Source organism: Protopterus annectens, chromosome 3.part1, assembly GCF_019279795.1.
Source record: "Protopterus annectens isolate FY-2018-M chromosome 3.part1, PAN1.0, whole genome shotgun sequence".
Taxonomy (NCBI): domain Eukaryota; kingdom Metazoa; phylum Chordata; order Ceratodontiformes; family Protopteridae; genus Protopterus; species Protopterus annectens.
In genome coordinates this window covers 1,240,632,320-1,240,659,303 of record NC_056732.1, presented here as the reverse complement: position 1 = coordinate 1,240,659,303, position 26,984 = coordinate 1,240,632,320, and the positions used below count along the sequence as shown (strand labels likewise).

The following is a 26,984-nucleotide window of genomic DNA, read 5'->3' as shown; positions in this document are numbered from 1 at the left end:
AAATCACTTCTAATACTGCATATTCAATGCCTCATTATATCACTAATATTTAAAAATCGTATTGTACATATCATATAATATAAAAATAATTTAAAAATGATTTGAAAATGACTTGACAAGTGTTTTATAAGGAACTTTGGCGTATTCTGTGAGTCCAGACACCCAGCACAGCGAACGGAGTTTGGTACATTTATTTATTGTGTTGACTTTCGCTGACAGAAGTTGTATTTACTATTTATTTTTGTGGTGAGGTTTAGATCCCTGGAGCGTGTGGCTCGAGTGGATATGGTTTTCTTTAGGTGGAGCACGTCCATCAATTCTGGGTTGGACATGGCCTTGTATGTCAGGCAGAGATCACCTCTGAGTAGGCGGTATGCAACAGAGTACAGCTGGAGTTTCTTCAGTCGAGTTGCATAGGGCATCTGCTTGAGGCCAGTGATCCTCTTGGTAAGGAACTTCTGTAGTCTTTCCAGTTGTTGCAGGTGTCTTGTAAGGTACATCCCAAATGGGGCATTGTACTCTAAGATGGGTCTGATGAGTGATGCGTAGAGGGGCCTAATGACCTCTTTTGATCTGGACGCAAACACTTTTGTGATTAGGTTGTCCACATAGAAGGATTTTCTAACCACTTTGGCAATGTGATTATCAAAGGAGAGGTTACTATCTACTTGGGTCCCTAGATCCCTTATTAAGTCTTCCGTATTTAGGGGGTTACCACCTATGTGGTATTTGTGGGTACTTTGTTTTTTCCAAAGGGGATGACTATGCAATTTTTGGCATTTAGCTTGAGGCCATGGTTTTGACACCAGGTATCTGCATCAGTGAGACCCTTTTGGAGGATGTCTGTGTCAGCCGGAGAGTCAATTACAGCCCCTAGTTTGCAGTCATCTGCGAACTTGGTCAGCCACAGTCCTCCTGTGTTTGCCCATACCTCCGAGAAGTATATGCCAAACAGGAGGGGTCCTAGGACTGAGCCCTGCGGAACGCCACTTGTAACCAGGTTAGAGTCAGACCTAGCTCCTGCAACTCTTACCATGTGGGTTCTGTCTGTGAGCCAGTTGGCAACCCATCTCGTGATGTAGGGGTTTATGTTCTGGCTGGTGAGCTTGTCTATAATACCTGAGTGGGGATGGTGTCGAAGGCCTTTGAGAGATCTAGGGTAGGCTGTGTGGACCACCTTTCCCTCATCTATAGCTTTGGTAACTACCTTAAAGAAGTCCACCAGGTTTAGGAGGCATGATCTGCCCTTAAAGCCAAACTGGGTAGGGTCCAGTGTTTGGTTGTTTCCAATGTCTCTGTTAATGAGATCCATGATGATGCGCTTCATAGCCTTGCAGACCAAGCTAGTCAGGCTTATAGGTCGATAGTTCCCGGGGTTGGTTGTGGCTCCACCTTTGTGGAGCAGAATAACCGTTGCTGTGCGCCACTTTTAAGTTCAACCAAGACGCATTTGAAAGAATGCACCTTCGGTCTTCTAATATAGACCCCACAAAAACACATGCATACTGTGAAGATGCACAACACAGGCATACAGAGTCAGATACACAAACAGGTACAGACATATACAGTCACAGTGTGTGCTTTAAAGCATTCTAGTTTTTTGTCTAAAACAAGCAGTTTTGTGTTTCAGTATTAAAGTTAAAGCAGTGGGCATTTTAATGTTCCAGGCTCAAAGCAGATAATATGCATAGCACATACATTTAAAAGGTGTGCATGCTGTTTCACTGCTAAATGAGAAAGGATTCTTTATCTAATTGAAAACAGTTGCTCTCAATGCTCAGCTATCAAGTTTAAAAAAAAATCATTGATTTCATGCCATGAACATGTACTCATTTCTCACTGTGCTCTCTATGCACATTAACCCCCCTTTTAGGAATTCCAAGTGACCAACAGGGACTTATTTTAGAAGCCTATTTTCTAATGCAAGCCCTCAAAGGAATTAAGATCTAGCACGTGAGGGCTTGCCATAAACATATGATTGACAGTAAATTATACTCCAAATATTACACGCAGCTGTGTAAACCACAATCAACAACTGGGTCCCAAATGAAGCCACCATGGCACACTGCTTTCCAGGGGAAGGTGTCAGATTAATCAACTCCTGACACTAGTCTCTGGGAATGACTTGAGAGGTGAGAGACAGTTCACCTGAGTACAGTGCCAGTGAAACCACAAAGAATTCTGTGTGCTTCAAAAGGATCCCATAGTCCACATTGCCAAAAGAAGAGATCAATGAGGACCAAGGTAGAATACAATCTATGATTCGTCTCCATCAGGTCATTGAACATAAAAATGATAACCACCTCAGGGCATGATTATGTGTAAAACCAGATCAATGCAGGTCCAAGAAAACAGCAGACATGAGACTTGCTTATATCGGGACATGAAATATCTTTTCAGTAATTTTCTCAATAAATGGAAGGCTAGAAACAGCAGCAATTTTCTCAAGGATTGAGGTGATCAAGACCTCCAACACAGAGAGGAGAAATATCCATCTTCAGTGACAGCCTATCAGTTTGGTTAATTACTGACTCGAAGCAGACTATTTAGCAGTCTCCTGAGGCCAGAGAGTAATCTGCATGAAGTAGTCTGCACAAACTGCATCATATTCAAAATTATCAATCTCAAAAAAGAAAAAAAATATGGCAAGTCAGTGAAGGCACAACTGCAATGGTCTATACATGGATCAGTGAAGAAATACTTGTAAAGTGTATCTACAAAGAATGTGCCATTTGTGGATGACAAGCAAGGTAAAAGAAACGCTGAAAGTGTGAAAAGAATTCAGTTCACCGGTCTTTCTCGGCAAGGTGAATGGGATACATTTCAGACAAAGCAGTACAGACAGTATCAGTGATGGTCCTGTCTGGTAATAAGATAATCACATGGACACTTGGATTTTTTTTTTTTTTACAGAAATCAGAGAAAATATAAGGCAAGTAGCCATGTGGCCATTTATGTCTCGTAAGTGTCCACCCTCAGATCTTACCTCACTTTTGCAAAGCAGAATAGGCCAGTCATGGTGGGGGTGAATTTGTGAAAACCCATTCAATTGTTTAACACCATTTTAAAGGAGGTGTGTACAAGTCACATTGCTTGATCTTGAATGGAAGTCTGTTCCAGAGATGCTTGGCATTAAACTGATCCCTGTTTAGTGAGGTGGATAAGCAAACTAGTTGAGGGAGAGAATCCCCACAGTGATGGTGACTGGTGCATTCACAGAGAGTATTAAGGTAACCAGTGGAATTTCTCAGGGATTCTTAATAGGCCCTCTATTATTCTGCATAAAGGATACATGATAACATTCAGGATTTCTGTTTTTAATGAAACATGCTAGAATCAAGCCTTGAACTACGAATATAAATGAAGCTTGAGTCCAGCTCTTCCCTCCTAGACTCCTGCATTTACCCAGTGGCACAAAGTAAATGAGCACCCACCCTGACAGAAGAAGCTACAGACTATGACCCTCAAGGAGGAGTTAAACAGTTATGCACTGTAGAAGACCATCTCATAATATTTTATATTTATAACTAGGAGTTAACAACCTGATTCAGATTTACATACCAGGCTACAGTGATCCTGGGGTCAAGATAGTTGAGCTTGGACGTGCCCAATGCAATCTGCTTGTTTTCTTCCTTGTCTGTAGCTTGGAGCTCAAGTTTCTTCAACTGTTCTTCCATTCTTTCCAATAGTTTTTTCTTCTTCTCTACAGTCCTGTACAGAGAAAAACATATAATCAGACTTTTTGGTACTGTTATGGTATTATTTCCTATTTCAGTTTAATACTAAGCACACACAAAAATGGTCACATACACTATAAAAATATATAAGATGACAAAAGTTAAAATGTTCTGTCACAATTCACTTGCTTACCGTATGCAGCAATATATGTGGTGTAAGTGTTAATCTACATTTCTGCCCGATCGGTGAACATTTTCAGTCCCCCTCATCACCTGAAAGGCTGAAAAGTATCCTCCATAAAATTGGTTCTCCATGCCCTAATGCCTTTGAATTGCTTAGACACAGTAAGGCCTTGATGAGTCTAATTATGACGGCTGCCAATAAAGCAGTTACTACAAAAAGGAAATCAAAATCTAAACCAACTTTACCAGAAGTAGTGAAGATAGTAACAGAGATAAAACAACTGGAACTGGGATCTTTAGAAAAGGGTAGGAGCAAATTACATAGGAAAAATGGGAATTGTGGGATCAATACATGCAGAAGAGAAACAAGGTTTAAAAAAAGGCAGGATTTGAATGGGCTATGTAATTGCTGACTGACAATGACTGGATATTTTAAAAGTGATGTATAATGTTTGCAGCTACAGTTGTGTCAGCACGGTTTGTAATGTATAATATTTGCAACTGAGATTGTGTTGCTATGGTTTATTTTCATTTGTATAAATGTAAGATTGCCTGTGTCATACATAATTTAACAAAGATGTTTCTTGTTTAAAAGAAGGAAAGTTAGCTGTGATCTCTGAACTCAGTGATATCAGCTGAGGAAAATGTGAGACCAGCATAATGGATCCATGCTGGGCAGATGCAGTCTCTTGTCCATTAAAGCCTATGGAAGATGTGTGAGGTGATATGAAGTAAAAAAACTAAATTTATTTGGGCTATGGTGTCAATAAAAAGTTTATGAAGCTTTTTATTAACAAAAATAGCCCAAATAAATTAGACTAGACTAGAGCAAGAAGCATCATGTAACTTAACTTTCAGAATGTTGTGATATACACTTAACACATAACAAAACACTAAATGGGATAAGTGGATTTTACACTTAGAACAAGGTGGCTTAGGATTACCTGATTTTAAAGAATACTTCAGAGTTACGAAGTTAAGGCTGTAAAAATAATTCAAGCAGGTGGTTATAAATCAAGTGGAAAGTGATGATAATGAAATGAGGGGGGTTGAGAAATGAGAGGACTGAATTTTGAATGCAGATCCTTAAGAAGAATAACAGCCTTACTTAGAATATTATACTTATAAAGTAGCAAAAAAACCCACTAAGAACTATGCCGATGTGGGAATAGAGAAAGGAGATTTAAGCAATACGAATGACTGCAAGAAGGGGTAGAGAAAATAGGCAAGATGGGGTGGAATTAACAAAGGAAGAAAGGTATTGGGAGCAAATAACCAGAGTGTGAAAAGTAAGAGTGGGATGAGGCAGAGCAGAAGTTTGGACTGCAAGTTACAGATCGCCTTACATACCAGGGATTGATAACAATACAGGACAGAAAGGCATAAGAGTGCTATGTGAAAGACCATATGTGGCAGAGATTTTAGCTGAGGCTAGAAAAAAGTAGATGCTGTTATTAACTGGTAGGGTGTACAAAATATTGCATGATAAGTATAAGAAAAAGAGGTTGTTAGAAAATATTGGGAAGAGAATGGAAATAAAATGTATAAAGGGACATCTGTATGGTTCCCAAGTCTGCAACGAAGAAAAGGAGGCTTAAGATTTCTGCCTGAAAGTGTTTCTATATGTATTGTTATACCCTAAGCAGACTTCAGAGGATGTTTCCTTGGGTGGATGTTCGATACTGGAAGTGTGGTAGGAAAGACATATGAGAAACATGATTTTTGGGAATATGAGTTGGCAGATTTAAAAAATTCCCCTATAGAATACTTTACCAGAAATGCTGGAGTGAGCAAATTGTTATAATTAAGAAAATGCTTCTTTTGAGCTGGGGCAATGGATCTTTTTTGCAAAAACATAGTAAGGTCTTATGATGTTTAATGCTATTGGTTGCCAAAAAAGCAATTGTTAGAAAATGGAAATAAAATCTTAAACTATGAAGTTCTTAATATTGCAGAGAAGATAATAACTGGAGGTGAGATCTTTAGAAACTGGAAGGAGCAAATTACATAGAAATAAATGGCATTTGTGGGAACAATCCATGCAGAATAATGTTCAGGATAAGGAATGAGGTTTAAAGGTAGGCAGGAATGGAGTAATTTATCTAATGTTGGACAATGATAATTTTTAAAAACAAAACATACGTACACTGCAAGAAAGACATTACTATAGCTTGTATGTGTACCTACGTTAGGATTTAATAAATATATTTACAAAACACAATAATCCATGCTACTGAAGGAGCCACTATGTGGCAGTATACCACACCTCTATTCAAACACAGGCATGAGTTCACATGCAGTAATGCATAAAGGCGAGCATGTGAAAGACTGGCAATGGAAGTAAGGGGAACATGAAGCAGCAATCGACCTAAAGCTATTCAAGTACAAATCATGGTAGGGGAAAGATCTGCACCAGCCTTCAGAACAAACCCCCCAAATGGTTTACTTTTACTCAAAACTCAAGTTCTCACCAGATAACTATCTCTGATATCCAGGCTCTGAGGTGTAAGCTCTTCTTTCATGGTATGACCTAATGAACCTTCTGGACAGTAACTTGACACCCTACATGGTCTTGTGCCAGGAGAAAAAAAAGAGTCAATTCAGAGTACCACAAAAATCTATCATATGACTCTAGAGACTACTGCTCAGGATCAGGTTAAATTGGCTGATAATAGGATCCAAGAAAACTGAACACAGCAAGAACCTCATGATGCACAAAAAGTAGGCTGTACTCCCCCAATCCCCAAGCTCTTCATTCTTCCTATCAAATCTGAGGATAGGTTCAGGGTCAAGCCTCAACTGAGGCAAGGTCATCATCTGCAGGCCTCAGATAGTCCACAAGCCTTTGCCTTATGAGAGCTGAAACTCATGATGTGCTCCAAAGCTCTCCTTGTAGCACTGTTGGCACTTATTCTTGGGGCTGCAAGAAGGACCCAACTATCTATCCTGAAGGCTACAATTTGTTCGCAAAGCAGACACATTTTGTCCCTTCTGCAGCTTCAGATATCAAGATTAAACCACCAATACATGTTGAAGCTATCAATGCCACCCCCCCCCCCCCAATATTTGTTGGTAATTATCACTTACCACCCAGCTGCTGTTTATGCATGACTGCAATACTTTACCAGTGACAGCAAGAATTCTGATATAAACTCAGAGCGCACAATTATACACACACACACACATACACAGATACAGGTTTGTACAAGACTGACACTTAGGACAGTCAAACTCCAAACGGTCAAAACTATATGCTTGACCTTCGCAAAACTCAAAGTGGTTGTACTGAGATTATGGTAGAGTTGGGATTAGGGACTTTGAACTACAATGGCAATCTCCGACTTAGAATATATAATTTGCACAAGGTGTGGGTGTTTTCCCCTTGTAAAAACACAGACTGTTTTGGTACTGTTCTACTTTTCAGAAAGATGATCACATGGTCTTGGTCATATGGAGTTCAACTTTCTGAAAAGTTGATGATCTGACAAATCAAGAGAGAGTTTTATGTAAATATATAGACACAGACAGAGACAGACAGACAGACAGAGACAGACAGACAGACAGAGACAGACAGACAGAGACACAGACAGACAGAGACACAGACAGACAGAGACACAGACAGACAGAGACACAGACAGACAGAGACACACACAGAGACACACACACAGACACACACACACAGAGACACACACACACAGACACACACACAGAGAGACACACACACACACACACACACACACACACACAGACACACACACACAGACACACACACAGACACACACACACAGACAGACACACACAGACAGACACACACAGACACACACAGACACACACAGACACACACAGACACACACAGACACACACAGACACACACAGACACACACAGACACACACAGACACACACAGACACACACAGACACACACAGACACACACAGACACACACAGACACACACAGACACACACAGACACACACAGACACACACAGACACACACAGACACACACAGACACACACAGACTATACAGCTAGACAGGTATTGATGTATAGAAGTGGATGGTTCTGAGAATATGTATGCTTACACACCCAGCATATTACTTCATGTCACAGTATTACTGATGCATAATGATCAAATGTGGGACTTCACAAAAAAAGAAAAGCAATAAACTCAGACTGAGCAGAAAATATACAACCTGTGACCATTAGAGTGATTGTTGACATTCATTATATCTCCTCAACTCTCAATTAAAGCAACTGCTACAAAGCATTTTTATTTATTTTTTTGGACACTGACATAACTATGTTGTGTATTTTCGGCTTTTCCCAGTTAGGGGTTGCCACAGCGGAACTCCGGTCCGCTAATGATTGGTAGTTGAGTTTTACATGCCGAGTTACCAGCCTTGACACAAACTTCAACGAAGGTATGCCCATTCACGCATGTCTCCACGCAGAAGACGCTCTAGCTGAGAATCGAACCGGACAGCGTTTTACTGTGAGACAACACTACCGCAGCACCACCACCACGGGTTATATATATATATAATGTTGGCAAAAAATGTAAATAATCCAAAAATCTTTGAGGGTGACTTACACATGCTTCAAACCAACTCCTGAAGAAGCATAGTAAAGGTCCTTTATTTCTGGACATAAATTTATGGAACTAAAATATATGAAAAGTAAAAACATTGGCTCATACTGTAGAAGACTGCACCCTTTTGGTGAAAAAAATGCAACCTTAATTTACTATTTGGAATTAGTACTCTAATTTATGCAGTTAAACTTCTTCAGGGGTATGTTGCACTACATATAATTTACTGTGATAATATATCAGCAACATAAGGATTTTGATCATAAAAAGCACATTTTATACTCACTGTTTGGATTTTTCATTCTTCATGGCTTTGTGGTCTGCTTTAGCTCTTTTCACTTCCATCTTAGCTTCAGTCACCTGTTCCTTTTTCGCATCAATCTACAAATTATTAAAAGTAATACATTTTTATTGTGCTGTAACCTATTAAAAAGGAGCATTTTTGTCAGTGCAGAAGGTTGGCCTGCTGCAGCCCTTTTCATAATGGGCTCAACCAGCTGCTCCTTTTCACCTCAATCTACAAAGCACAAAATATTTCATCTTTATGTTTACAAAGAAACAAATGGCAAGGGTAGAAGACGTGACTGCATTTACAGTTTACTATTGCAAATAAATACATTCATATATAGGTCAGAAACAGCAGCTTTCCCAGTCAATGTGATCTGAGGCAATATAGTTCTACAGGATTCTAGTTAAAATACTGAAAAACGTACAAGGATGAAACTATTAAAGTGATGCGCTTGACATCTTTACAAATAATCTGATGGGCTTTATACACCCATGAATAAAAACAGTTAAAACATTCAGCAGTCTTTTCTGAAAGATTACCACATACAGTGAAGCTGAAGTATTTACCTTCGGTACAAAATACAGCACTAAATTGCATTACATGGTCTAAAAAATGCATTGCAAATTTAGAAAATAAACGAGAAAAGTTCAGTTACACAGGCATCTACCATAAGGTCCAGATCTGCAAGAACAAAAATCAAAATGGTCTGTCACTGAAGTCCACATCTCCAGAGGAGAAGTACAGTTGACTTTGGAAATTATCACAGTTGTAGAGGTTCAGCTATGTTCACTAGTGCTGCTGTGTATGTAACAATTGGGACTTCTGCCACAGTAAGGTCAGATGTCTACACTGACTTAGAGTTCTGCAACTTTCCACTCTAGTCCTATTGATATCTTCTCACACTGACATCAGCACATTTGCAGTTTAAGGGGGATAACTGCCTGCACCATCTTCAGTTTTTTGCTTTTCCAGTCAGCCTCCAAGGATCTGGACGGAGATCAGAGCATGAACTAACCAAATAGAATATTTCTCCAAGTATGGCAGCCCAACCAGAAAATTCCCCAAAAACTGCTTTGTCAAGTTCTAGGTCAATCTGCAAGATAGGGTACCTTACAAGGGTGACAGAAGGGAAGGTAAAGGGCCATGTGACTGGGTCTGTACCCTAAATCCAGGATGCCCAGGAGGAGGAACAGAGGCATATGAAGAGAAATATTACAGCAGTAGTGAAAATAAACCTCAAATTATTTAAGCTCCTAACATACTGCACCGTTTATATTGCACTGGGAACACCCAAGGAAGCTTCCCAAAGCTTATAGAACAGTGGGTGGCTGGTCCTGATGAGGTGCTTTCCAGAAGTCACTGTAGGATGGCTGTGACAAATCTTGCCCTAGCTCTACAGAAAATGCCCAGGTTACAGTGAAAGAAAAAGGTGTTGACAGATGTCCTGCTTCCAAAACGGACTGGGTGCTCATCCTCCACCCCAAAGCAAGCAGTTTGACTGCTGTGGCTCTAGAAGACAGTCACTGCAGTGCTCTTGTATGGCCTTGCCATGGAAGGATTCACTCCAGTGGCTCTACTCGACAGAGGCACTGGGAACTAAGGTCAGGTGGCACGATGCCAGGGTAATCCTATGGGCTATGCTTGCAAAGGCTCCAGGGTCATTAGCCTAGTACACACCTATGAACCTATGCAATGAGCCTGTCATTTACAGATGGTCAATTTGGAGACAGGCTTCCTGCTCCTATGCCCCTTGCAAAGGATAAAAACTGATCTGATTTCCTTCCTCCTTCCCCAAGTCCTCAACGTAAAATTTCATTTGCTTATACATATTCAGTCTGTGCAAGTCCTCTTTCTCTCATTCTGAGAGGTAGTATAGAAAACAAGGAAATGAATGGGTCTTTTTTAGATATAATCCCATTACCCCTTTGGGCATGAATGTGGAGATGGCTAGAAGTGATTTGTAAAGATCTGACGGAGAGTTTAGTGTCATGGACTCCCTGATTAGAGTCTAGATCCCACCTCTGGCACCACAGGAAGAATCTTTTCCATTTTGCTAGGTATATCTTCCTTGTATCTGGGGTCCTAATCACCCTTAAGATAGAAAAGCACTTTCTTGGAAAACAGGTGCCTACAGAGAATGAGAGGTAAATCATTCAAGCTGTAAGCCTTAGGATGTTCAAGACTGGATGCATAAATTATCCATTTTGACTCAAGACGTTCATGAGCTGAGGCAGCAGTAAAGACTCTGGTCTTACCACACTCAGAAGGGATAACCAGTACAGCCTTCTTAAAAAAGGAGCTATGAATAGCATATATTCTGTCTCCTCCTTTAACTCTATATTACCCCACAAGAAGAGACTGGAAGAAAAGAACCATGTCTGCTCAGCTTAAGAAGGCATTTGATGCCTAAGGCAGCACCTACTGTGGACCAAAAACAAAACACATCCCATCCAACATGTGGATCCACTTGCTCTGTACATGCGATACCTCTGAAGGATGTTTCACTTCTTGCCAAGTGGCATTCTTCCACAGACAGCTTGCACAAGAGATATGATTGTGTTTCCCCTTGTTTGTTAATGTTCTATCACTCTGGAGTCACCTGGTAGGACCTGCAAACCATCCAGGTGCCCAGGCCATAGGCAAACTCCTCAAATTCCTGCATGCTACAGGCCACCCTCTCAAACTCAGGAACCCCACACAGCCTTCCTGAAGACACTGGAGGGTATAAATGTATCTCCAAACACCATCATATTGGGTGACTTCAACTACCCGAATATAGACTGGGAACATTACTCAAGCCCTAACTTTCTAGCCCAACGGTTCCTGGAGTTCATAAATTCAAATGCCATGGAACAGCTAGTCACTGTTCCCACGAGAGGAGAAAATATACTAGATCTCATTGTCACAAACATGGGGACAAAATGCTCCACACGAAGTATATCCCTCATTGGTGAGATCTGATCATAAACTAATCTCACTGGAAATCCACATCCCCCACCCCAAGCAAAAAGACCATAGTGAAGAACTTCTCTAAAGCAAACTTCACACTACTCAAGACTGGTGTGGTATCCTTCAAGGCCCCTGAGCCAGAGGAAACCACAACCCAAGCTCTTGAAGCCCTTACAAATGCCTTCTATGAACACCTCCAGGACTGCATGGATCAGGCAATCCCAAATAAAACCAAGACTCTTTCCACAAAGGGCAAGCGTCCAGTCTGGTGGACCCCAGCCATTAACAAACTTTACAATAAGAGGAGAAAGCTATTACATGATAGAACAAAATCCATAAAAGGGAAGTCACCCCTGATCATTATTAGTAAAAAAATCGAGCACTCATAAAATCAACTAAGGCCAATTTTGAGAGAAAATTTGCCATGGATTCAAAGGACAATCATAAGGCCTTTTTCAGCTATGTTAGGAACCTGGGTGGAAACTCCCAGATATGCTCAGAATTAGTCCAAAATGATACAAAAATCACTGAACCCACGGACATTGCCAACATACTGGCAGACAGGTTCAGTGGAAACTTCACCCCTCTCCCCCTCTAAAGGAGAGATAACTATCCCAGCCGAGTGTAGCCTCCCGGACATCTCAAATGCGCAGGTGAAAGCTGCTCTCTCTAAAGCTAAAAACACAGCATCAATGGGACCGGATGGTGTCCCGGCTGTGTGCTACACGAGCTAAATGAGGAATTAAACCGCACATAAGGCAGCTGTTTAATCTCAGCCTTACCACAGGATACGTGCCCAAGGAGTGGCGTCACGGCAACTGTGGTCCCACTCCACAAAGGCGGTGCCTCTCGGACCCTGGTAATTACCGCCCCATAAGCTTAACAAGTCTAGTCTGCAAAGCTATGGAGAGGATCATAATGGAGCTCATAAACAAAGATATAGGGGACTTGCAGACATTGGACCCGACCCAGTTTGGCTTTGTCAAGGGAAGATCATGCCTTTTGAACTTGGTTGACTTCTTCGAAACAGTCACCAAGGCCATTGATGAGGGAAAGGCAGTCCATACAGCCTACCTTGACCTTGCAAAGGCTTCCGACACAATACCCCACTCGGGTATTGTAGAAAAACTTACCAGCTTAAATGTAAACCCATATGTCACAAGATGGGTTGCAAACTGGCTTAAGGACAGAACCCACAGGGTTAGAGTTGCTGGCGCTGTCAGACTCCAAGCCGGTCACAAGTGGTGTCCCACAGGGCTCGGTCCTTGGCCCCTATTGTTTGGCATCTACTTCTCAGAAGTACAGGCCAACATGGGAGGACTTTGGCTGACAAAGTTTGCAGACGACTGCAAACTGGGCGCCATAGTGGAAAGTGCATCGGACACGGATATCCTTCAGAAGGGACTCACGGAAACAGATAGCTGGTGCCAGAGCCATGGCCTGAAGTTAAACGCCAAAAAATGTATAGTCATACCCTTCGGGAAAAACAAGGTAACCCCAAGCTACCATATAGGTGGCAATCCACTAAGCACAGAAGAGGTTATCAGGGACCTGGGAACCCAGGTTGACAGTGGCCTTTCTTTTAACACTCACATTGACCTTCTACATTGCCCACCTGATCATGAAGGGACTCACATCCAGATCTAGTGAGGTCATTGTTCCCCTGTACTCTTCACTTATCAGACCAATGATCGAGTACAATGCCCCATTCGGGATGTATCTCACCCGACATCTGCAGCAATTGGAGAGACCCCAAAAGTTCCTCACCAAAAGGATAAAGGGACTCCAAAATCTGTCATATGCTGCCAGATTGAAGAAACTCCAGCTCTATTCAGTCGCATACCGTCTGCTCAGAGGTGACATGTGCCTGACATACAAGGCCATGTCCAACCCGGAATTAATGGACATGCTCCACCTCAAAAAATCCAAATCCACCAAAACCACTAGAGCAAGCGACTTAAACCTTAGCACGGATATAAATAGGGCGTGCTGGAGGGATAGATTTATCACTCAGAGACTCCCTATGCTGTGGAATAAAATCCCGGTCCATGTGAGGCAGAGCACCTCGCTGACTCTGTTCAAGAGAAATCTAGACCTGTGGATGGGAGATCGTAGGTTTACCCCGGGAATCATCTCTGTGTCACTGCTGGACAGAGGCACAACAAACTAATGGGCACAGTATTTTTTCATATAAGGGGTGGCGTAAGCCACAATAATTTGGGCTAGGCTTATAAATGCCTTAGGGCAGATAGCCTAGTATAAACCTATGAACCTATAAAAATATATAAGAGGACAAAAGTTAAAATGTTCTGTCACAATTCACTTGCTTACTGTATGCAGCAATATATGTGGTGTAAGTGTTAATCTACATTTCTGCCCGATCGGTGAACATTTTCAGTCCCCCTCATCACCTGAAAGGCTGAAAAGTATCCTCCATAAAATTGGTTCTCCATGCCCTAATGCCTTTGAATTGCTTAGACACAGTAAGGCCTTGATGAGTCTAATTATGACGGCTGCCAATAAAGCAGTTACTACAAAAAGGAAATCAAAATCTAAACCAACTTTACCAGAAGTAGTGAAGATAGTAACAGAGATAAAACAACTGGAACTGGGATCTTTAGAAAAGGGTAGGAGCAAATTACATAGGAAAAATGGGAATTGTGGGATCAATACATGCAGAAGAGGAACAAGGTTTAAAAGAAGGCAGGATTTGAATGGGCTATGTAATTGCTGACTGACAATGACTGGATATTTTAAAAGTGATGTATAATGTTTGCAGCTACAGTTGTGTCAGCACGGTTTGTAATGTATAATATTTGCAACTGAGATTGTGTTGCTATGGTTTATTTTCATTTGTATAAATGTAAGATTGCCTGTGTCATACATAATTTAATAAAGATGTTTCTTGTTTAAAAGAAGGAAAGTTAGCTATGATCTCTGAACTCAGTGATATCAACTGAGGAAAAATGTGAGACCAGCATAATGGATCCATGCTGGGCAGGGGCAGTCTCTTGTCCATTAAAGCCTATGGAAGATGTGTGAGGTGATATGAAGTAAAACACTAAATTTATTTGGGCTATGGTGTCAATAAAAAGTTTATGAAGCTTTTTATTAACAAAAATAGCCCAAATAAATTAGACTAGACTAGAGCAAGAAGCATCATGTAACTTAACTTTCAGACTGTTGTGATATACACTTAATACATAACAAAACACTAAATGGGATAAGTGGATTTTACACTTAGAACAAGGTGGCTTAGGATTACCTGATTTTAAAGAATACTTCTGAGTTACGAAGTTAAGGCTGTAAAAATAATTCAAGCAGATGGTTATAAATCAAAGTGGAAAGTGATGATAATGAAACGAGGGGGTTTGAGAAATGAGGACTGAATTTTGAATGCAGATCCTTAAGAAGAATAACAGCCTTACTTAGAATATTATACTTATAAAGTAGCAAAAAAACCCACTAAGAACTATGCCGATGTGGGAATAGAGAAAGGAGATTTAAGCAATACGAATGACTGCAAGAAAGGGTAGAGAAAATAGGCAAGATGGGGTGGAATTAACAAAGGAAGAAAGGTATTGGGAGCAAATAACCAGAGAGTGAAAAGTAAGAGTGGGATGAGGCAGAGTAGAAGTTTGGACTGCAAGTTACAGATCACCTTACCTACCAGGGATTGATAATATAGGACAGAAAGGCATAAGAGTGCTATGTGAAAGACCATATGTGGCAGAGATTTTAGCTGAGGCTAGAAAAAAGCAGATGCTGTTATTAACTGGTAGGGTGTACAAAATATTGCATGATGAGTATAAGAAAAAGAGGTTGTTAGAAAATATTGGGAAGAGAATGGAAATAAAATGTATAAAGGGACATCTGTATGCATAGCCGGTTTTAGGCACCAGCGAACCCTGCGGTCGCTGGGGGCCCCCTAGTCCTGGGGGGCCCCCAACCACTGCAACTTATGTTATTTTGATATTTTGTAACATGTCTGTCAAACCAACAAAAGCTAATACAGCAAGCTTGTATACTTAAACCAGGTAAGTAACAATAACTCGTATTTATCTCCTTCAAAATTCAAAGATCTTTAGTTATAGAAACAGTATTTTTCAAGTAACAAACTTTACAATTTCATTAAATATTTTGCCAATGATATAATGCTCCAGCCTAGTTAAGCCCTGCTGGTGGACATCCTCTTCACTAAAATTAACAACATAGCCAGCTTTAGGTACCTGCAATAACTGTGGCTGCAGGGGGCCCCTTAATCCTCATTGACTGCGTGGGGGCCCCATAAAAGCTGCTGTTGGTTGGGGAAAAATGAGGAGAAAAAATGTATTAATTTTCAATTACACTCTTTAACCTGAACAGGACTGTAATATGACCCTGTTAGGACAAAGCTGTAATGAAGATAATCAAAGTAAGCACTAGAGAGGTCAGCAGCCCAGGGTGACCGATCTCAGTGCAATGCTTCTAATCTTCAGGGATGGTTTCTTCTTCAGGGTTTTTATATATACTGGCAGAACAACTGATACTATAACTCAACATTTTTGCTGAAGAATTCTGTTCAGTGATAAAAATAATAGTATAATAAAGTCTCAAAATGAGGAACATATTTTATATATTACTCTAATTCACTTAAAAGTTACTAGAATAACACATTTTGCATCAACATGCTTTTTTAGACAATAAGTGTAAAACTCTACTTGATTAAGTGTGACAGAGTAAAATTATGAGACAAAATCAGGAAGATCTGTGAAATCAGGGATAGTAATAGGTATTATTTTACTACTTACTGAAGTAAATAAAATTGTCATATCCCTGTTGCTGTTTGATGACTGCTAAACAGTTGTCACTGATCTTGTGTAGCAGTACTAGTGTTGTACAATGTATTGGTATTTGCTGAAATAAGTACAAAATTAACATTGCTGTGGCATGTGTGTGTGTGTGTGTGTGTGTGTGTGTGTGTGTGTGTGTGTGTGTGTGTGTGTGTGTGTGTGTGTGTGTGTGTGTGTGTAAAATATCACAGATTTTTATCAACCCACACATCCAATAATGCCGGAACACGCACGTTATTCTTCTGGGTATCAGTAAAAAATGTAGCTAACAAGTGATTATATTTCAAAAGTAAGGCATAATGTATGTCCTAGGCATTCAGATACTTAGATCTTCTAGGTATCGGGTGGCCTCCACTCCCTAGACTGTATAAATAGATACAGGGGGCTCCCTTAATCATCCTTGACTGTGGGACCCCAAAAAAGCTATTTTTGGTTGAGGAAAAATGAGCAGAAAAAAATGCTTTCATTTTCTGATTGCACTCTTTAGCCTGGATGGAGTTATGATATGACCCTGTTAGGATAAAACTGATAATGGCCTCTGCCCTCACCCACAAACATTCTAAAACATCCCTGCACAGATGTTTGTGTACAGAAATTTACCCTAGGTTATGTGGGGGCTGAAAATTGTGTAGTCATCCTTTCCTTTCTTTTTCTAACAGACCTCAGAGGTATAAGAAGAAGGTTACTTTAGCTCTTGTAGGGGCAGTGTACTGCCTGGTAGCAGCAAAGTAGAATACATTATTGCAGTCATTATTTATTTTCACTTTCCTCACAATCAAACATCAGGCACATATACAGCTGGTTGCCTTTGTGGGTTAGGATTGAGGAGTAAATAGGGCCGCTATGTACATATATTTCATCAGTCACTTGAAATACATGACTGTGGCCATTTGAACCTCTGCTTTCATCCCAATCTAACACCAGAGGGTGCATAGGCAGTGACTGTCTTTTTGGGAGGATTAGTGAGACAGGCAGTATTCCCATACAGGATCTGTGTATCCTCATAATTGACTTTTTAATTTACTTGGAGCTCTTATTTTGTCAGCTTTGAATTTTAAGTCCTGGGTACAACTTATGTCTTCATTGAAAGAAAAAAGACTGACATTCTTTTTCCTTACTCCAATTTTTGTTTAGGCCACTTTTGGATTAAAAGGTTAGGAAATGCTCTAGTTTCTGGGGACAGTGGCTTAATGGAGTTAGTTCCTAAATGGTTATTACTATGCTGACTTGGTCAAGAAAGTATATCAGAAAGACAGACGGAAAACTAAAGCTGAACAGCAACACTGAATTTCTTTCCTTAATCATCATTTCTGTTCAAGCCATCATTGGGTTAAAAAAAAATTAAAAAGCACTTTAGAGCATATATAAAGTTATGGCTTCTTGAAAAAGCTGAAGAAAAAAAGTAATGTGCATAAGTGGAAAGCCCAACATGGGGAAAACAGAGGGGAACACTGGAGGGTGTGTGTGTGTGTTTTTTTTTTTTGGCGAGGATTGAAACAGTAACCAGTGCCTAGGGTTCCATTGCATATTAGATCTGTTCTGTATATAGAGTTGTTGTAATGTATCATTGTTACACCTAAATGTCAGTAACTGTAAATGTCCCTTTGTGAGATGGGCCAACACAGTGTGGTATGTATGCCTGTTGTAATAAGATAATTGTAGCTACAGGTCAGTCTGTGTGTACTACTCCTAAAAGCCTGCAGCATGAACTAAAAATATGGATAGAAGTAGTGGCAGTGACAGGGTAATACTTAGACTGAAAGTGGCCAGGGGGCCCCCAACTTGACATTCGCTGGGGGCCCCCAAAATGCTAACACCGGCCCTGTCTGTATGGTTCCCAAGTCTGCAACGAAGAAAAGGAGGCTTAAGATTTCTGCCTGAAAGTGTTTCTATATGTATTGTTATACCCTAAGCAGACTTCAGAGGATGTTTCCTTGGGTGGATGTTAGATACGGGAAGTGTGGTAGGAAAGACAGATATGAGAAACATGATTTTTGGGAATATGAGTTGGCAGATTTAAAAAATTCCCCTATAGAATACTTTACCAGAAATACTGGAGTGAGCAAATTGTTATAATTAAGGAAATGCTTCTTTTGAGCTGGGGCAATGGATCTTTTTTGCAAAAACATAGTAAGGTCTTATGATGTTTAATGCTATTGGTTGCCAAAAAAGCAACTGTTAGAAAATGGAAATAAAATCTTAAACTATGAAGTTCTTAATATTGCAGAGAAGATAACTGGAGGTGAGATCTTTAGAAACGGGAAGGAGCAAATTACATAGAAATAAATGGCATTTGTGGGAACAATCCATGCAGAATAATGTTCAGGATAAGGAATGAGGTTTAAAGGAAGGCAGGAATGGAGTAATTTATCTAATGTTGGACAATGATAATTTTTAAAAACAAAACATACGTACACTGCAAGAAAGACATTACTATAGCTTGTATGTGTACCTACGTTAGGATTTAATAAATATATTTACAACACACAATAATCCATGCTACAGGAGCCACTCTGTGACAGTATACCACACCTCTATTCAAACACAGGCATGAGTTCACATGCAGTAATGCATAAAGGCGAGCATGTGAAAGACTGGCAATGGAAGTAAGGGGAACATGAAGCAGCAATCGACCTAAAGCTATTCAAGTACAAATCATGGTAGGGGAAAGATGTGCACCAGCCTTCAGAACAAACTCCCCAAATGGTTTACTTTTACTCAAAACTCAAGTTCTCACCAGATAACTATCTCTTTGATATCCAGGCTCTGAGGTGTAAGCTCTTCTTTCATGGTATGAACTAATGAACCTTCTGGACAGTAACTTGACACCTTACATGGTCTTGTGCCAGGAGAAAAAAAAAAAAAAAAAAAGTCAATTCAGAGTACCACAAAAATCTATTGTATGACTCTAGAGACTACTGCTCAGGATCAGGCTAGTTTGGCTGATAATAGGATCCAAGAAAACTGAACACAGCAAGAACCTCATGATGCACAAAAATTAGGCTGTACTCCCCCCATCCCCAAGCTCTTCATTCTTCCTATCAAATCTGAGGATAGGTTCAGGGTCAAGCCTCAACTGAGGCAAGGTTATCATCTGCAGGCCTCAGAGATAGTCCACAAGCCTTTGCCTTATGAGAGCTGAAACTCATGATGTGCTCCAAAGCTCTCCTTGTAGCACTGTTGGCACTTATTCTTGGGGCTGCAAGAAGGACCCAACTATCTATCCTGAAGGCTACAATTTGTTCGCAAAGCAGACACATTTTGTCCCTTCTGCAGCTTCAAACATCAAGATTAAACCACCAATACATGTTGAAGCTATCAATGCCACACCCCCCCCCCATATTTGTTGGTAATCTATCACTTACCACCCAGCTGCTGTTTATGCATGACTGCAATACTTTACCAGTGACAGTAAGAATCCTGATATAAACTCAGAGCGCACAATTATATACACACACACACATACACAGATACAGGTTTGTACAAGACTGACACTTAGGACAGTCAAACTCCAAACGGTCAAAACTATATGGTTGACCTTCGCAAAACTCAAAGTGGTTGTACTGAGATTATGGCAGAGTTGGGATTAGGGACTTTGAACTACAATGGCAATCTCCGACTTAGAATATATAATTTGCACAAGATGTGGGAGATTCCCCCTTGTAAAAACACAGACTGTTTTGGTACTGTTCTACTTTTCAGAAAGATGATCACATGGTCTTGGCCATATGGAGTTCAACTTTCTGAAAAGTTGATGATCTGACATAAATCAAGAGAGAGAGTTTTATGTAAATATATATACACAGACACAGACACACACAGACAGACACACAGACAGAGCACAGAGAGACAGAGAGACAGACAGAGACACAGACAGACACAGAGACACACACACAGACACACACACACACACACAGACACACACACATGACACACACACACAGACACACACACACAGACACACACACACAGACACACACAGGACACACACACACACACACGCACACACACACAGACAGACACACACACACACACACACACACACAGACACACACAGACACACAGACACACACAGACACACACACAGTCACACAGAGACACACACACACACAGACAGACACACACACACACACACACAGACACACACAGACACACACAGACACACACAGACACACACAGACACACACACACACACACAGACACACACAGACACACACAGACACACACAGACACACACAGACACACACAGACACACACAGACACACTATACAGCTAGACAGGTATTGATGTATAGAAATGGATGGTTCTGAGAATATGTATGCTTACACACCCAGCATATTACTTCATGACACAGTATTACTGATGCATAATGATCAAATGTGGGACTTCACAAAAAAAGAAAAGCAATAAACTCAGACTGAGCAGAAGATATACAACCTGTGACCATTAGAGTGATTGTTGACATTCATTAAATCTCCTCAACTCTCAATTAAAGCAACTGCTACAAAGCATTTTTATTTATTTTTTTGGACACTGACATAACTATGTTGTGTCTTTTCGGCTTTTCCCGGTTAGGGGTCGCCACAGCGGAACTCTGGTCCGCTAATGATTAGTAGTTGAGTTTTATGTGCTGAGTTACCAGCCTTGACACAACCTTCAACGAAGGTACGCCCATTCACGCATGTCTCCACGCAGAAGACGCTCTAGCTGAGAATCGAACCGGACAGCGTTTTACTGCGAGACGACAACACTACCGCAGCACCACCATCACGGGTTATATATATAATGTTGGCATAAAATGTAAATAATCCAAAAATCTTTGAGGGCGACTTACAAATGCTTCAAACCAACTCTTGAAGAAGCATAGTAAAGGTCCTTTATTTCTGGACATAAATTTATGGAACTAACAAATATATGAAAAGTAAAAACACTGGCTCATACTGTAGAAGACTGCACCCTTTTGGTGAAAAAATGCAACCTTAATTTACTATTTGGAATTAGTATTCTAATTTATGCAGTTAAACTTCTTCAGGGGTATGTTGCACTACATATAATTTACTGTGATAATATATCAGCAACATAAGGATTTTGATCATAAAAAGCACATTTTATACTCACTGTTTGGATTTTTCATTCTTCATGGCTTTGTGGTCTGCTTTAGCTCTTTTCACTTCCATCTTAGCTTCAGTCACCTGTTCCTTTTTCGCATCAATCTACAAATTATTAAAAGTAATACATTTTTATTGTGCTGTAACCTATTAAAAAGGAGCATTTTTGTCAGTGCAGAAGGTTGGCCTGCTGCAGCCCTTTTCATAATGGGCTCAACCAGCTGCTCCTTTTCACCTCAATCTACAAAGCACAAAATATTTCATCTTTATGTTTACAAAGAAACAAATGGCAAGGGTAGAAGACGTGACTGCATTTACAGCTTACTATTACAAATAAATATATTCATTCATATATAGGTCAGAAACAGCAGCTTTCCCAATCAATGTGATCTGAGGCAATATAGTTCTACAGGATTCTAGTTAAAATACTGAAAAACTTACAAGGATGAGACTATTAAAGTGATGCGCTTGACATCTTTACAAATAATCTGATGGGCTTTATACACCCATGAATAAAAACAGTTAAAACATTCAGCAGTCTTTTCGGAAAGATTACTGCATACAGTGAAGCTGAAGTATTTACCTTCGGTACAAAATACAGCACTAAATTGCATTACATGGTCTAAAAAATGCATTGCAAATTTAGAAAATAAACGAGAAAAGTTCAGTTACACAGGCATCTACCATAAGGTCCAGATCTGCAAGAACGAAAATCAAAATGGTCTGTCACTGAAGTCCACATCTCCAGAGAAGTACAGTTGGCTTTGGAAATTATCACAGTTGTAGAAGTTCAGCTATGTTCACTAGTGCTGCTGTGTATGTAACAACTGGGACTTCTGCCACAGTAAGGTTGAATGTCTACACTGACTTAGAGTTCTGCAACTTTCCACTCTAGTGCTATTGATATCTTCTCACACTGACATCAGCACATTTGCAGTTTAAGGGGGATAACTGCCTGCACCATCTTCAGTTTTTTGCTTTTCCAGTCAGCCTCCAAGGATCTGGACGGAGATCAGAGCATGAACTAACCAAATAGAATATTTCTCCAAGTATGGCAGCCCAACCAGAAAATTCCCCAAAAATTGCTTTGTCAAGTTCTAGGTCAATCTGCAAGACAGGGTACCTTACAAGGGTGACAGAAGGGAAGGTAAAGGGCCATGTGACTGGGTCTGTACCCCAAATCCAGGATGCCCAGGTGGAGGAGGAGGAACAAGGGCATATGAAGAGAAATATTACTGCAGTAGTGAAAATAAACCTCAAATTATTTAAGCTCCTAACATACTGCACCATTTATATTGCACTGGGAACACCCAAGGAAGCTTCCCAAAGCTTATAGAACAGTGGGTGGCTGGCCCTGATAAGGTGTTTCCAGAAGTCACTGTAGGATGGCTGTGACAAATCTTGCCCTGGCTCTACAGAAAATGCCCAGGTTACAGTGAAAGAAAAAGGTGTTGACAGATGTCCTGCTTCCAAAATGGACTAGGTGCTCGCCCTCCACCCCAAAGCAAGCAGTTTGACTGCTGTGGCTCTAGAAGACAGTCACTGGAGTGCTCTTGTATGGCCTTGCCATGGAAGGATTCACTCCAGTGGCTCTACTCGACAGAGGCACTGGGAACTAAGGTCAGGTGGCACGATGCCAGGGTAATCCTATGGGCTATGCTTGCAAAGGCTCCAGGGTCATTAGCCTAGTACACACCTATGAACCTATGCAATCAGCCTGTCATTTACAGATGGTCTATTTGGAGACGGGCTTCCTGCTCCTATGCCCCTTGCAAAGGAAAAAAACTGATCTGATTTCCTTCCTCCTTCCCTAAGTCCTCAACGTAAAATTTAATTTGCTTATACATATTCAGTCTGTGCAAGCCCTCTTTCTCTCTCATTCTGAGAGGTAGTATAGAAAACAAGGAAATGAATGGTCTGATTTAGATATAATCCCATTACCCCTTTGGGCATGAATGTGGAGATGGCTAGAAGTGATTTGTAAAGATCTGACGGAGAGTTTAGTGTCATGGACTCCCTGATTAGAGTCTAGATCCCACCTCTGGCACCACAGGAAGAATCTTTTCCATTTTGCTAGGTACATCTTCCTTGTATCTGGGGTCCTAATCACCCTTAAGATAGAAAAGCACTTTCTTGGAAAACAGGTGCCTACAGAGAATGAGAGGTAAATCATTCAAGCTGTAAGCCTTAGGATGTTCAAGACTGGGTGCATAAATTATCCATTTTGACTCAAAACATTCATGAGCTGAGGCAGCAGTAAAGACTCTGGTCTTACCACACTCAGAAGGGATAACCAGTATAGCCTTCTTAAAAAAGGAGCTATGAATAGCATATATGGCCTGTCCTCCTTTAACTTCTATATTACCCTGACAAGAAGAGGGACTGGAGGAAAGAACCATGTCTGCTCAGCTTAAGAAGGCATTTGATGCCTAAGGCCTTTATGGTTGGTATCCTGTTGCAAGCATTTTTGGAATGATCTGTTTTCTAAAGAAGCAAAAAGATTTATTTCTGGAGCACCTTACTTGTGGACCAAACCCAAACACATCCCGTTCCAACATGTGGATCCACCTCTGCTCTGTACATGCCGTCTGCCAGGTATGATGCCTCTGAAGGATGTTTCACTTCTCAGCCAAGTAGCATTCTTCCACAGACAGCTTGCACAAGAGATATGATTGTGTTTCCCCTTGTTTGTTAATGTTCCGCATCACTCTGGAGTCACCTGGTAGGACCTGCAGAATCCTTGGTTGCCAAAAATGTTAGACAGCTAAAATTTACTGCATCTCCTCTTGCACTGATATGCTTTTCCATCCATGTTTTAGCCCAGTTTCCATAGATCCTCAATTTCCCCTGAAAGCTCCCTACGGGCTGTGTCCAAGAAATCAATGTTGAGACTCTGGGTGTCTGGCCTTAGCTTGAATAGGACTACTAGCTTGAGGGTCACTTGTAGTATCCTTTATGAGAGCTTTATTTTTAAATTTACTGTACTGATGTTTCACAAGCAAGAACTTTTTTTTTTTTTTTAATATAGATGCAAAGTTTCATCTCAGCCATGCAGCTATCCAAACATTGCTTTAATCCAGCACAATTTCTAATGACATTACGTCTTCAGTCACTATCACTCCAGCAGCATTCCGTGATCAAGGGTTGTTTCAATATATCCATTTCATTAAATATTCATTCTCTCTCTCCCACTACTGGTTTTAAATTCCTGTTTTTAGTTATCTACGTTTTTTTGAGCCCCTTCAAACGGATATGTCCCAGAAATGTAGTAGGAGAAGCCAATTACTAATGAATTTCTGTTATGTTTTCCTCTTCATTTTTTATTTTTAAGTTTGACATATTAATAGTAACTCTAATGCCCTGAACCCTTGGGACAATCGTAGGCTTCCATCTTATTTATGGCTTTCTTAGCTGCCATTTTTGCCAAGCTCATTAGGGCCTTCTGGTCGTTTGTCAAGTTAGGACTACAGTTGTAACTATGCATAAACATGCTTTTGGACAGCTCAGTCCAACAGTTACATTACCACCTCTAACTTTTTTTTTAAACCATGACTGAATGTCCTCCATGGCTGGATGTCCTCAGTTCAGAACACAACTAAAATATGTAGTCCTATTCTCCATTTTCATAACTCGCACATCTCCAACAAGTATAAACATATGCAGTTAATGCCAGGCATCTATTCTGAGCCTTCCTGATTTGGCAGTATATTTCTCCCCAGTCTCACCATTCTGTCACTTTCAATTTAAATTCCTAGTCACTTTTCAATTTCTTTGACTAATTTCCTTTTACACTGGTTAATCTTGTATGCTCTTCTCAACAGCTTTTTGGTCAAGTCATCTGATGTCCTAAACACAATTAAACATTAAGCTAATTTGGATGAGCCCCTGTCTTCTAATAGTAATCTTCTGATGCATTACCACTTGATGCCAACATACAACAGTATCATTTCCATTAAAATAACTCTGAGTACTAACTTGGATCTTGTTTGGGAGATGGCCCTCAGGTCTAAGACGGAGGTCACTGCCTAAAGTGCTCACCACCACCAGAGGCAAAGCAAAGCATTCAAGGATTGGACGACACCAGCTATTCGTCAAGAACCTGCAACCACCTTCAGATCAAGCATCAGTGGTGGGCATCCTTAAGTCTTCTGACTCAAAGGGCTATGTAGATAGAACAGGGCACACAACTCCATGTTCCGATAAGCTCCCTTACAGTTATAAAAACAAGTACCTAAGTCACAGGCTTGCAGAAAGACATTCAGATTGACAGTTGAAGGTTTCTGGCTCAGGAAGAGATGCCATTCATGGGAGTATATGGTGGCTTCTTAAGTGGCACTGCCAGAAGCTTTGGTAAAAGCAGGCAAAGATGTGAGCTGCAAAAGCATCTCACTGGACCAAAGACCTCAAAAGGGAGCCTCTATTTATGTTTTTCAGTAGGAAACCTATGGAAATACTGGTCAATACCATGGCGGCCACAGACAAGAGACCCAGTCTTTTCTGGTTCAAGTATCTCTGGAGGGATTCAGCTCCCTATTTGATGCTCTTTTTTTTATCTTGGCAGAAAGAGGACACAAAGGTGAAGCTTTCCTTCCTCAAGTAAAACACTTACTGGTTACAGAAGTCTTTGTAGGCTTCCTACATGTACTGACGACAAGCTTTTAAGCATGCACCAACATAATATGCATTCCCCAATGTAGTCCAATCAACATGATGGAAGCCAGGCCAAACTAATGGACTGACAATGCTTAAATAATACATATCAATCTTCTTACATTTCTTTGGAAAGAAACTAGGTGGCATGGGTGGACATGCTGAAGTCCATACTGGTGGACACCTCCCCAAACTAGCAATGGATGGGTGCAAAGCTATGGAAATACACAAGTCAGATGTTTGTCCTTCTGTCATTAAGTCCAGCATCATCACTATTTCAGTGGTGAAACACAATGAATATGTGTGTATTTAAACCTTTTGCTGTCATGGACACCTACAAACAAGAATGGACCTTTCCGCCACAGTTCCTGTCTGCACACTGACTAGACAGCAGGAAGACAAGGAGGAAGGCCAACACCATGAGTGATAATAGAAAAGCTTGGTGTGAAGGGATACCTCTGATACTTTTGATATTAGTCCATGAAGACAGCATATTTAAATATACTCACCTATAATCAACATATCAGTAAATGTTCTTACAGAATTACTACTGCAGTCTAATTTCTTAGAATCGGCCTCAGTCAGACCCCTGCCCTTTTGCTTAGGATTCTAGAGCACTTGGCTATTTCCATAATGAAGGCAGTCTCCTACACATGCTTAGGATATCAGCACATTACTTACCAGAATAAGAGACTGCAGTGCAAGCCAACG

General features: G+C 40.6%; 1 protein-coding gene across 1 annotated transcript in view; it reads right to left on the bottom strand.

The window, feature by feature from the left end:
• The window catches only part of LOC122797765 (DNA topoisomerase 1-like), a 420,608-nt gene that overhangs the window by 59,655 nt on the left and 333,969 nt on the right, over positions 1–26,984 (bottom strand). The window contains exons 6-7 of the mRNA XM_044066287.1: positions 21,634–21,728; positions 3,562–3,711 (exon numbers count right to left, since the gene is read on the bottom strand). Of these exons, the coding sequence (XP_043922222.1) occupies positions 3,562–3,711; positions 21,634–21,728 (245 nt within the window). The remainder of the gene's footprint in view (positions 1–3,561; positions 3,712–21,633; positions 21,729–26,984) is intronic.